This window comes from Dermacentor variabilis, chromosome 9 (genome assembly GCF_050947875.1).
Source record: "Dermacentor variabilis isolate Ectoservices chromosome 9, ASM5094787v1, whole genome shotgun sequence".
Lineage (NCBI taxonomy): Eukaryota > Metazoa > Arthropoda > Arachnida > Ixodida > Ixodidae > Dermacentor > Dermacentor variabilis.
In genome coordinates this window covers 71,148,322-71,161,604 of record NC_134576.1, presented here as the reverse complement: position 1 = coordinate 71,161,604, position 13,283 = coordinate 71,148,322, and the positions used below count along the sequence as shown (strand labels likewise).

General features: G+C 44.0%; 1 protein-coding gene and 1 long non-coding RNA gene across 5 annotated transcripts in view; one reads left to right on the top strand and one right to left on the bottom strand.

Moving 5' to 3' along the window:
- LOC142558056 (uncharacterized) overlaps positions 1–13,283 on the bottom strand; it is a 120,643-nt gene that overhangs the window by 49,312 nt on the left and 58,048 nt on the right. The window contains exon 5 of one of the 4 annotated variants that reach the window (XR_012822942.1): positions 8,670–8,723. The exons of the other annotated variants lie outside the window; for them this stretch is intronic. This is a non-coding gene — a long non-coding RNA (uncharacterized LOC142558056). Of the gene's footprint in view, positions 1–8,669; positions 8,724–13,283 lie in introns of those variants that run through there. 4 annotated transcript variants of the gene reach the window in all.
- Positions 461–1,799, top strand: LOC142558055 (uncharacterized). Its single transcript, XM_075670217.1, has one exon. It carries the CDS (start codon positions 733–735, stop codon positions 1,582–1,584), a length of 852 nt encoding a protein of 283 aa, XP_075526332.1. The 5' UTR covers positions 461–732; the 3' UTR covers positions 1,585–1,799.

Sequence of the window (13,283 nt, the reverse complement as noted above, 5' to 3'; positions counted from 1 at the left end):
CTACGCCGAAACTGCTGCTTTACCAAGTGCTACAGCACAGGATGTAGCCTTTTTCGTCCTACATCGCTTCTTGCTTCGACACGGCGCACCTCGAGAACTCCTCAGCGGTCGAGGTCGCGCCTTCCTCTCCGAAGTCATCGAAAGTTTGCTCTCGGAATGCCATATTATTCATCGGACAAGCACGGCATACCATCCCCAGATTAACGGGCTCTAAGAGGAATTTTACCGCACACTTGGTGACATGATGTCGATGTACGGGATATCTGAACATGGTAACTGGGACCGCATCCTTCCGTTTCATCACGTTCGCGTACAACACCGCGATCCAGGCCACTACGGGATTTTGGTGGGCTTGGTGGCTGCTTAGTGTCGTCACCTACAAACCCGCTACTTCTTGCTATGCAGATGTTACCCTCCGTCCTCGTCCATCTGCTCCTTGCTGCCGGTGTGGCTACTTCTGCTGACACACCGCCGGCCTGTGGATTGCTGTGCTACAACTCCGCTCCGCCCACTATCCAGCTGACAACCGTCAACGTATCAAGCTTGAACCCGCCGCTATCTGCTTTCCTGTCGCCACTGCCACTGTGCCTGGCCCTGGATGGTGGATCGTCAGCGCCGTCGTCACCAACATCAGCTGCGTTGCCAACTATAAATAAGCTGCAACTGTCAGCCGCGCTTCGTGGGCTTGGTGGCTGCTTAGTGTCGTCACCTACAAACCCGCTACTTCTTGCTATGCAGGTTGGTGTATCAGAATCACTTTTTTCTAAGAAGACAAGTAATTACTTCTTGCTGCAGCTACCGAGCCCACGTTGCTGCTGTGCGACCGTTATTGAGTGTGCTGGTGTTGTTCAGTTGTTGTTGCTTTTGTTATCGGGTGACGTAGAGTCAAACCCCGGCCCTGATCCTATTCTCGTGGAACTACAAAAACTTTCCGCGGGCCAGTCAACGCTAATAAGCCAAGTGCAGGGTCTAAAGAACCAGCTATTCACAACAGAGCAAGCCCTATCTGACTTAACTAAGAGAATGGCCGACATTGAAAAACATTACCATTCTCTGCCATCCCTCCAAGCCGAATTAGAACTTATCAAAAATAACACCGTTCATACTGCACGCCTAACCGACGATATTGAAGCACGTTTGGATGACGCCGAAAATAGGTCACGACGTAACAATCTAATTTTCTACGGCCTTCCAGACGCCAAGCCATCTGAATCGTATGCCGAATCTGAGAAAATAATCATTCAACATTGCAGGGACCATTTAGGTATAGATATTCACCCTAAAGAAATCGACCGTGCGCATCGCTTAGGCCACCACACAGACGGGAGATGTAGGCCGATAATAGCGAAATTCGCGTTCCACAAAATAAAAGACTCTATCCTTTCAAGTGGACGTAAATTGAAGGGAACACCCTATAGTGTAGGTGAGGATTTCTCACGCAAGGTTCAGAACGCCAGAAGTCATTTGGTCAAATTTGCAAGACAGAAATCTGTTCCATTTTCTCTGCGCTACAAAACGCTTCACATCGGGTCGAAACGGTATCTTTTCAATGAAACCTCAAGAACAGTACAAGAAATCCAGTAGCAATCACATCAGCGTCAAGCAGTTATCACCAGTTTTCACCCTAGATCAAAAGCTAACCTTTCTTTTTCCGTAATCTTCACTAACATTCGAAGTTTCATACCCAAACGTGAGCACCTGTCCTATCTTGTCAAGTCTTCTGATAGCAATATTCTGATACTAACCGAAACGTGGCTATCAAGTGATGTTGCCGACGCAGAAGTACTAGCCGATCTACCGAATTTCAATGTGTATCGGAATGACCGCAAAGGCACTCGTGGGGGCGGTGTTCTCATTGCAACCAGTAAACAATTACCGTGTTCTGAAGTTAACATTGACTCCGACTTGGAAATATTATGGCTACTAATCCAAGCTTTACCACAATCTGTATTATTGGGTGTTTGCTATAGGCCCCCATATAACAATCCTAACTTTTCCCGCGCACTTAATAATAATCTAAACCAACTCACCTTGACCTATCCTAAAGCCGATCTCGTTCTTTTTGGTGATTTTAATTTTCCTGGTATTAATTGGAGCGAAGAAACTGCAACGGCTAACACAGCTGAAGCCAGAGACTTTCTTAATGTTTGCCTTGATTATAACCTAACGCAATTAATAACTCAGCCAACGCGTGTAACTTGCGATTCCGCTAACATTTTGGATTTAATACTGACGACCCATCCCAATAGCATGTCTTCGATTAACTATCTGCATGAAATTAGTGACCATAAAGTTATTCACGTAGATTTCAGTTTTTGCCCTACTACCAATCCCTCGCACAAGAAAACTATAACATTATACAATAGAGGAAATTATGAGGCCATAAACAACGAACTTTGCACATTTTTTCCCACATATGAGGCCAATTTTTATCACTGTTCCGTTCAGGAAAACTGGCTTACTTTTAAGCAGAAACTAACCGAGCTAATACGCCTGTTCATCCCTAAAACTACCATCCGTGTAAACAGCCAAAAGCCATGGTTTAACAAAATTTTGCACCGCCTAGACAACAAGAAAAAACGTTTATTCCGGAATGCCAAACTAAAAGGTGGCGCCCAAAACTGGGAGAAGTATTACGTAGCAGAAAAAGCTTATCTCACGGGAATCCGTAACGCCAAATTCACTTTCTTTAACAACGATTTGCCTAATATGTTAACTAATAACCCACGCAAGTTTTGGCAGATTATTAACCCCCAAGCAGCAGCTTCTACCACTCTTACTAACGACTCTGGAGAGGTTATTTCAGCAGCTGAATGTGCCGATGCTTTTAACAAGGCCTTTTCAACTGTCTTTACTAAAGAGGTTGACACTTGCTTACCCATGTTTTCATGTCTTATCACGTCTTCGATGCCTGAAATTAGCTTTTCTGTTGATGGTATATCATCCCTCATCGAAAAGACCAAGTTATCATTGGCATCTGGACTGGACGAAATTAACGCTAAAGTGTTAAAAAATATAGGTCACATTGCTTCCGCTTATCTTGTCTTATTATTTTCGCAATCTCTTTCTACAGGTATCATCCCAGATGACTGGAAAGTGGGAAAGGTCGTTCCCATCTTCAAATCCGGTAACAAAAACTCACCTCTGAACTACCGACCAATTTCCTTGACTAGCGTACCTTGCAAACTCATGGAACACGTCATTTACTCTTACATCATGAATTTCCTCGACTCTCATAACTTCTTTCACCATTCTCAACATGGGTTTCGTAAGGGTTTCTCTTGCGAAACCCAGCTTGCCATCTTTGTTCATGACCTTCATGCTAACCTTGATGTGAACGTACAAATTGACTCCTTATTTCTTGACTTCGCGAAAGCTTTTGATAAAGTACCCCATAAACGCCTAATTTTAAAATTGTCCTTCTTAAACTTGCACCCGAATGTACTAAATTGGATAAAAGAATTCTTGACTAACCGTTCACAAGTAGTGTTTACAAACAACAAATTATCCAGCCCACTTCCAGTCTCATCGGGGGTGCCTCAAGGCTCTGTCCTCGGCCCTCTTCTGTTCCTAATATACATTAACGACCTTCCTTTGCATGTATCTTCTAATATCCGCATGTTTGCTGACGACTGCGTTATCTACCGAACCATTACTAGTCCATCTGACCATATCATCCTACAACAAGATCTCGACCACATACTACAATGGTGTGATGACTGGCTAATGTCCCTAAACCCTACTAAATGCAAGCTCATTCCCTTCACTCGTCGTAAAATTCCTCTTCACTTCACTTATAACATAGCTAACATCCCTGTTGAATCAGTAACCACTTATAAATACCTTGGAGTTACCTTATCTAACAATATGTCTTGTAACACGCACATTGATAAAGTCACGTCATCAGCTAACAGAACTTTGGGTTTTTTAAAACGGCATTTACGTAACGCTCCGAGACACGTAAAACTACTTGCTTATAAATCATTAGTGAGGGCTAAGTTGGAGTACCCATCTCCCATCTGGAACCCACCCGAAGTAGGTCTCACTAATACCCTAGAATCCGTTCAAAATCGTGCTGCTAGATTCATTCATGCTTCGTATTCATATGAGATCAGTGCTTCATCCCTCAAAGCCGAGTGTAATTTATCACCTTTATCCTGTCGCCGACGCATTGCAACCCTCTCTCTATTTCACAAGTTCTTTCACTCGCCGCTTAATTGCGCTCCTTACATTATCTCTGCAGCTCACATATCTCACTGCACTGGTCATTCCTTGCAAGTTTCTCGCCCACGTGCCCGCACTAAAACATTTTCTGCTTCATTTTTTCCCAGAGCAGCAAAAGACTGGAACGGCCTTTCTCGAAACATCGCCATTATCACCTGCCCATCAAGCTTCATGCATAGCATATCAAATATAACATCGCACTGATCGGTATCAACAATATTCTGTCTAACAAAAAAAAAATAAAAACCACCCCTTATGTAATGCCCCCTCGGGGGTCTTTAAGGAAATAAAAATGAATGAATGAATGAATTCACATTTCTACTTCCTGCATGGCCGCGAGCCTAAGCATACCATCGACACGCTCCTTCCATGCCGTTCTGACGCCTCCGAGTCTCTACCTGTGTCCGACGTCGTCCGACAAGCCGAAGAATGTCGCCAGCTAGCGCGCTCCTTTACGGCAGAGCAACAGCAGCGCCAGAACGAAAACCGCACCGACGCTCTTCCAAACACCCCCTACGCTCCAGGCGCTCTTGCGTGGTTGTCTGTCCCTTTCGAGACGTCTGGGGTTTCCTCGCAACTCGTCCCAAAATTCGAAGGGCCTTACCGAGACTTAGAGCGAGCATCCCCGACGAATTTTCTAATTCAGCCACTGTCACCACCTCAATACTTGCGCCGGCGTGAACGTGACATTGTCCACGTCTCGCGTCTCAAGCCCTACCACGACCCTCTGCCTCCTGATTCTTAAGGCGCCAGGATGGCTCTTTTTGTCCGGGGGAAGATTGTGAAGAAGAAGACGCGCTTCGCGGCACAGCCGCATCGCCAACGCGCGGCTCGGTTCCGCTCGCGCTGTTGATTGCTGTCGTCTTTTTGGACAGTGCTTCGGGCTGTCTCGCTGTTCCCCGCCATTGCGCTTTTGCATTAGGAGGCGCCAATAAACCTCATCTCAGCTCAATTACGTGAAATTCTGGTCTTGTCATCGGTAGCATGACGGAAAGATGGTATTGAAAATGGCCGATGGCATGACGAGTAAAAAAACGCATCAAAAATGATCGGATGGACGTCATATTTGTGAGGCAGGTTTCTGTATACAACGTGAAATAATGTACTAGAAAAGAAAATTTCCTGCATTTTGGTCTGGTACCTCCGGGGTGCGAGACAACCACGCTCTCCCTACGTCACGGCGGCGCCACGTTTAATGGTTGAGTGAAGTTGTGCCTTGAGTTTGCGTGATTAAACACCTCACGTCAGTGCCTCCCACATGTCACCTGCTCTTCAGATTTCATCGGCACTCTGCCTGCTGCGATTTGCCCACGACGCCAAATCATGAGTGTACAAAAGGCGGTGTGCCTGTTGCGTGCGTCATTGCTCACGTAACGCCGCTGCCTCCAGTGCTTGCTCTTCGAATTTTATTGGTGCTGCGTCTACTGGGATGCACTACGAAGCCTCTAACTCAGCGGTATCTGTGAAACGTGGTCGTCTGCAGAAACACGCCGCAGAAGACGAAGCAAGGGAAAACAAAAAGAAATTCCGGGCAAGCTTTCAACGCGCGTGACCGCATACGGATGAATACCTAAGCGAAAACATTTCCCCGAAGCGACTACAGTGCTCTCGCATTACCTACACGTAAGCAGGCTTAAGTGTATCTGTCGAACGTTTTTAAATATGCTTATTTAATTGTCTTTATTGTCCAATACGTCATTAGCGCATAATTTTGGTGGAGGTTGTTGTTCCCCATTCCGCCACTGAGCTCCCTAGCGACCGCACCATTCAGCTTTCTACAGCGGCTCCCAGTGACAATACCTCATCTGCATCTACACCTGCAGCTGCAACAACAGCGTACGTCGCGGTAAGCAATCCCCGCGACTCTGGCATGTTCTCCGGACAAGCTAAAATTGTCATTGAGGACTGTCTGAGCATGCATGAGCGCGTTAGCCAGAACAACTGATGAGGCCCTACCGTAGTGCTCGCACATTTAATATTCTACTTGGGAGGAACACCTCTTGTCTGGTTCCGTATTCACTTGGACGAGCTGTCTTGCTGGGATGCCTTCAAAACAAAAGCTCCGCGACCTCTTTAGAAACCCAACTGGTCGCCAACTGGCTGCAAGAGCAGAGTTTGCTATCAGAGTTCTGTCTTCCGATGAATTTTACCTCTCGTACATGCAAGACGTGTTCAATCTTTGTCGAAAAGTCCAAGAGAAAATGGCCGAGGTTGACGAAGTAGGCCACGTCCTCAAAGGAATCGCGGACGACACCTTCCAGTTGTTGATGTACAACGACGTTTCCACGATCGATCTCATTTTGAAGGAATGCCGCCGCTTCCAGCTGGCCAAACACTGCTGCCTGATCCCACAGTTCTCCCTTCTCGCTAACACGGCAGCGACGTCACCCTGCGTCGACCTTATCACTGCACCCCCTTGAATCAGAGCCTGACGCATATCCTCCGCCGTGAGCTCGAAGCTAAAAAGGCGGCCCCGTTCCATCCACGCCCACTAGACCACACCGCTCACCAGTCAACACCAGCTATCTCCCTCGTCCAGGCAGAAGTGCGGCAAGAATTTCCAAATCTCGGTTTTCTTGCTGCCTGCGCTATCTCCCGACTTGAAGTTTCAAGTTTGATGTTCATTGAATACTTATTGCAGATGCAAAAATATTGATATTTAGTACAGAAAAAGGCCCCATAGTGTAAACACTGTATGGGGACCTTTTATAAAGTTAAAAAGAACACCGATACTACTTGACAGCAAAAAAGCAGCGAATTATAATAATACAGACATGCTAATATAAATGCAAATACATAATGTGGCAAGGGAATAATACAATGAAAAGTATAAAACGATAGGGATAAGGCTTACGCTTAAGTAGGAAACGAAGCAAATAGTAATAAACACGACAGAGTTGAGGTTGTGTTTTAAAAAACATATTCAATAAACGGTGCTATAGGTTAAACATGAAATTACGAAGCTGATGCTTCAATGACGATATAGAAAAGGCACACCTAATGTTAAAAGGCAAGGAATTCCAACTTTGATAAAAACAAATTCTTCTCTTTGTAAACCATAATTAGTTCGTACCTCAGGGATTATAAGATTGTTATTGGAGGAAAAGCGCCTAATATTTGAATTAGTAAGGTGTCGGATAAGAACAAATTTGAGAAGGTTATGGTCTTTAACTGCCTGATGAGCAAATGTGCTGATAATAACTTTGAATAGATTGTCAATATTCAGTATGGTGCAGTTCCCGGTACATATCAGCAACATGAGAACGTCGGTTGCTCCAGGTGAGAATGCGAATGGCTTGATTCTGTTCATGTCGGAGAGGAGAAAGATGGCAATGATATGTTTGACCCCAGGAACAATACAATAATTTAGATGACTGTGAATGAATGCATAGTATAAGTTGACCAAAGTAGTGAAATGAAAGTAACATCTAGCTTTTAGTAATACCATAAGAGGCGTTCCGCTGTAGCTCATTAATATGCTGATTAAATTTTAAGCGGGAATCAAGTTTGATACTAAGGAAGAAACAATGATCTGATAGATGAATAGGATGTGTGTTTATAAAGAGGTGCATAACTTGGGCGTTATTTATTGACCTGGAATAGAAAATTAAGAACTTACTTTTCGAGGGGTTTATCAAAAGCTTATTTTTAGTACACCATGCACTAACGTTAATAAGTTCTGGAATAATGGTTGTAATGTTACCTAGAGAATTACTCGAACATAAGACAGTCGTGTCGTCAGCGTATAAGATGCATTCTGATAATGTGGTTAGACACTGGAAGGTCATTATTGTATAGTAGAAATAAAAGCGGGCCCAGAATTGAGCCGTGCGGAACGTCTATGTTACTAATCTTTAGCGGAATAGATGCCGGAGATTAATATTAATTGCTCACGATCAGATAAGTAACTACGGAAAAGATTGAGAGAGTTGCCAATAATACCATAAGATGCAAGTTTAGAAAAAAGAATGTCATGATTAAGTGTATCAAAAGCTTCAGTAAAATTTAAAAAACATAACCAACGAAGTTATCATTGTCAATTTCTAGTTTATATTTTTCTGTGAAGTAAATGAGGGCTAGGTTAGTCGTATACTCTTGTCCAAACCCACATTGTTTCGGATGAAACTGGTTGAATTTCGTTAGGTAGCTAGACAGGCGAACATGTAATATTTTTCAATTACTTTGCTAAAAAAGGGGAGAATGGATATAGGCATATAATTAGAAATTAAGCATCTGTCACCTTTTTTTTCACTACCGGGATAGCCTTACTCATTTTTACCTGACGGAGAAATACACCGGTTTCAAAAATTATATTGATTATGTAGGTGAGCACATCCGCAATCTCATCAGCAATATTTTTCGCGTGGTTAGCAGAAATATTATTCATACCTGCCCTAGAGGACTTTATACTAGTAATTGTTCTTCTTACCTCATCTGGGGTAGCAGGAAAAAGAGAAAAAATGAGTGACCACAATGATCAAGTTCTTCATGCGTACTGGCTGGAACGGGTATGGGAGAGGAGTCGTAGTCAGTAAATGCACCATCGATATCTAATTGGTTAGATATTACTGATCCTTCATGATTAATGCTGCCTATAGGTGGATTCGGATGAATGGTTTCATTGAAGAAAGAATTAATCCAGCGCCATTGTTTTTTTGTATCTGAACCAGTACAATTAATTTCGTTTTGATAACAGCGCTTTTTCGCATCCTTCCTTAGAGCATTCAGTGTGTTACAATATTGCTTGCAACGATCAAGTAGATGCACAATGAATGGCTGTCTTTTTGCTTTTTATTTAAGTTATCTTTCTTACGCAGGCTATTAAGTAATTCCTTTGTTAAGCATGGATTTCTAGGGGAAGAATAACATTTATGGCACTGTACACATGTTGTCGTTGAAGATACGCAATTGACGCCAGACTGGTGCCAACACCTGTGCCTCGCAACAGCCTGTATCCGCAACACTACTAAGTGGAGAACTACTGACGGCAAGCCGATCTGGTTCCATTGCCACCAAATTGGCCATGTAGCTCGTCACGGCCGCACCTTCTGGACGTCTACGGATTACAGCTACTTTTCTCCTCGCCGCTATGCCGATCCTCGCCGCTACTCGCCTCGCCGTTTGTGTCCTGCCTGTGACGTTCAAGGAGATGACGCTCGTTACGCTCACTCACTGTCATTTCAGCGCCGTCGGTCACCGTCACGCCAGGCACGCCGCTATTAATTGCCGTCCATTGATTGACTTTCCCGGATGAAAACTATACCACGCAGCTCCGGGGGGTAGCGCTGCATTATGTTAATCGTACCGAGATCCTCCATGGGCACTCCGAACTATTCAGAATTTCCTTGAAGTTCACGTCGACGGTGTTTCATTGTTGGCGTGAATGGATACGGAAGCCCAGCTGTCGATAATGAGTGCTAACCTCCGTCGCCGATTGAAGAAGGATCCCACTCCTGCTTTATACTAGTCGTAAGCGTCGCCGATGACAGCACTGTTACCGTTACTGCAATGTGTATCGTCGGCCACTACAGTCCTGTTCTTTTTACAGTGCTGACCAACTGCCTCCATCATCATATCCTCGGACAAGACTTTATTGCTCCCAATTCCGCTCTGATTAACTCTTCGGCCGGTGCCCTATGCCTCAAACTTCCTTTTCTCCCGCATTTTCGTGCTGAACTCCCGATGAACTTTATTACGACCGCCTACGTCCGCCTGCCGCCTAAAGCGTAGACTTTAGTCAATTTGCGATCATCTTTGCCTATACCCGATGGTGATTACGTGGTCACATATGTTCCATATATGCTTTCGATTAACAATGTTGTGTCCTACTCCGTTGTAACCGTTGCCTACAAGCGGACATGTCTCCACGTCATCAGTTTTGGTCTGACAAAGCAAGTTCAGCCCCGAGGCATATCGGTTGCCACGCTGCTTGCGATAGCATAGGACCACGTCCCGACTTTTTCAGCAAATGTCTGCTTAGATTCTTCAGCACAATATCTTGCGCTTCAAGGCATGTTTTCGCATTCGTTGAATCATCCTCCCTCCAGCTTTGTCAGTAGACTCTCCTCAAGCCGTCATTTTCATGCCATTGTCGTCGTACTGTTGTCGTGCATTTGTTGTTACACCGTTCTCGTGATGCCATCGCTGTCCTTCCATTGTCGTCATTCTGACTCCCACGTGCTTCGTTGTCAGACCATCATATTTACACAGTCTTCGCATACAATCATCGCTTTGTCAACGTCCACACGCTGTCGCTTTACCATTGCCATCGCTTCAGTAACGTGATCCCATTGCCGTCATCCCACCCTTGCCATACCGACTTCTTCCTTCTATTAAAATCAATCTTTCTTCAGCATTTTACTGCGGTGATAGTGCCACCTTCTTATCGCGAATATACCGCAGTTGTCACGCTTTCACCACTGATCAGTGGCTATCATGCATCCGTTGTTCAAGCATAGTCATCATGCCCTCGCTGTCGTGCTTTTGTCATCGTTGCAGCTTCGTCATCGGACTCTCACAATGTCGTCAACCGCACGCGTTCTTCGTCGCGCTATTGTAGGCATACAGGCTTTATGAAATATTCTTCCTCATACCATTGCCTCATACCGTTGTCACACCATGGTCGTCATACACTCGTCGTCAGGCATTTTTTGTCAAACCATCGTCGTGATATCGCGGTAGCACCATCGTCGTCATTCTAACATCGACTTCCGCTTCTCGTCATGCCTTCGTTATCGTACCGCCTTGGTGGACTTATCGATGTAATTCCGTGTTCGTGATTCTATCGGTATCCTGTAGTCGTCAGCGAATGGACACTATGCCCCAGTTGTCACGCAATCTTCGTCATTGCATCGTAGTTCGAGAGCCGCTCTCTTGCATCTGTTGTCATACCATCGTGGGCGTGCCATCTTAACTTCTACATTGCAGCTTTGTCTTCCGGTCTTGCCTTTTTCTTTGTCTTGGCAGACCCAAACATGAGCTTGGCTCATGTATCTCAAATCCCTCTTCTACAGTGACTGCATTTCTTCAAGCTATTCAGAACCATCCTCCAGTTTTATTATCTGCGGGCAGCCGAGGCACGTGTGATTTCTCCCAAGCAGTTGTTCATGCTATGGGGCTCTTTGTTGTTGCAGGTGAGTATCATGTGCTTTGGTTACATATTGTCTTTGAGGCTGGCCTACAGAGTTCGAGTTTTGTGAAAATGGAAAATATACAACAATCAAGCAAGCCGCTAAAATGCTGGCTGACTTCGGCCTTGAACTCGATGCTTAGAGCAGGAAACTGTGCGCAGACATACAAGCATGCAATTCGCTGGCAATCATGAAAGCATGCTTTCAAGAATTCAAAATCGTGCTCGTAAATTAAAGCAGGAACGTGTACTTTCCAAGAACAAAAATATAGACGTGCACGATAAAATAAAGAAACCTGCAAAGAATTTACCGAACTGAAACAATACAGTGGTCAACAAAATATCGAGACCATGGGCCTGCCTAAGGAACCTAACGAAAGCCTAGCCGATCCAATGGTAGAAGTCAAGAAAAATACTGTGATTGCTCTAGCCTGCGCAGACATGGATGTGATTCATGCTGTCCCAAGCTAAAACAAAGAAAAGCTGAACGTAACCATCAAGTTCGCATCCGCACAGCATGTGCTACTGCAGTGCAAGCAGCAAAAAAAAACAATTTGGTTTAACAGACTGATTTTGAAAGAAGTGATGCAGTATGCATCGATGAGCATCTAGCACAGAAAACCAAGTATTACTTGCCAAGGATGCTGCTTGAAAAGGAAGAAAAAAAGCTGGAACTTTACTTGGGTGGCAAGTAGTAAAATTCTTGCTAGGAGAGCATAGAATTCGGACGTTGTACATATTGACACTGAGGAAGGGCTTTCAAAGATTTGCTAAGAATTGTAGAGATTGCCTTCTATGAGTTACCAGTCATTAAATAATCTGACTGGTGTGTACAGTGCAATACGCAGTGTTTGCTTTTTACTAGCCACTGATTCGTCTCCCTTCGATTTTGTGGCTGTATCCTAGACATAGCTGAATCCTGGAGAAATTGAAAATATACGATATTTGTCATTGTTTTCAATTCCAAGGCTGTCACGCACGCGAGGTGATGTTTAGCCTGTTCACAAACAAGAATATCAAGTGTTCCTTTTGTCCCACTCCTTTCACACACTTTTCTGCATGAATTTCACTTCCTTGTAAAAATTACTACAGCAACAATGGTTGTTGTCTGTCGAGCCCTTAACCAACATATTGATAACTTTTTTTGCGTTACATTGAAGCACTGCTCCTTCACTTGACCAGCTTCAGTATCAAATATCAGTAAGTGGTGGCTTCTACAATACAAACCAGGAGTTGTTCCCTGATCAGTCCCTATGGTTTTCGTAATTCTGTTACGGTCCTTACCAGGGACACTTCCTCGTCGTCAACGTCGAGTGATCACATACTTCGGAATTTCGATACGTCAACAGTCACTTATTTATGACACAGTAATCTGTTATCATTGTCCAAACAAATCATATTTCGCCGTTAATATAACGAGTGTACAAATTTTCCCTTTCCATAAAAATATATTGACATTTTAAAACAAGGTGTTCTAGAAAGTAGTGATATAAATTGGCACCGTATTGAAGCAAACCAGCAATATAGCTTATTAACTAATAACTTGAGAGAAGCCATAGCCCAATCTGCTTTTATTCGCGAGAGGTTGTACTTCAAAAAGCCTATTTCTTCATAGAGGACCTGTGCTATTTTAGAGCTCATAAAAAGAAATCAGTAGGCACACAAAAATTGAGCAGAGTAGAGGCAAATCTTTATACGAAGAAAATTTCAGTATAGTTTAAAATAAGGTGACGCAAATCACGCGTGCTCGTAAGGAATACTACTCTACCATCATGTTAGAAATTCAAGACTCTAAAATTATTGGCAGATAACTGAATATTAAAACCAATTCTTAATCCATACAATATGTGCTACGCTCAGGTGAAACGAATTTCGGCAGAATCAATAGCTTAATCTTTTGACACTTACTTTGTAACGTCGCCAAGGAAAT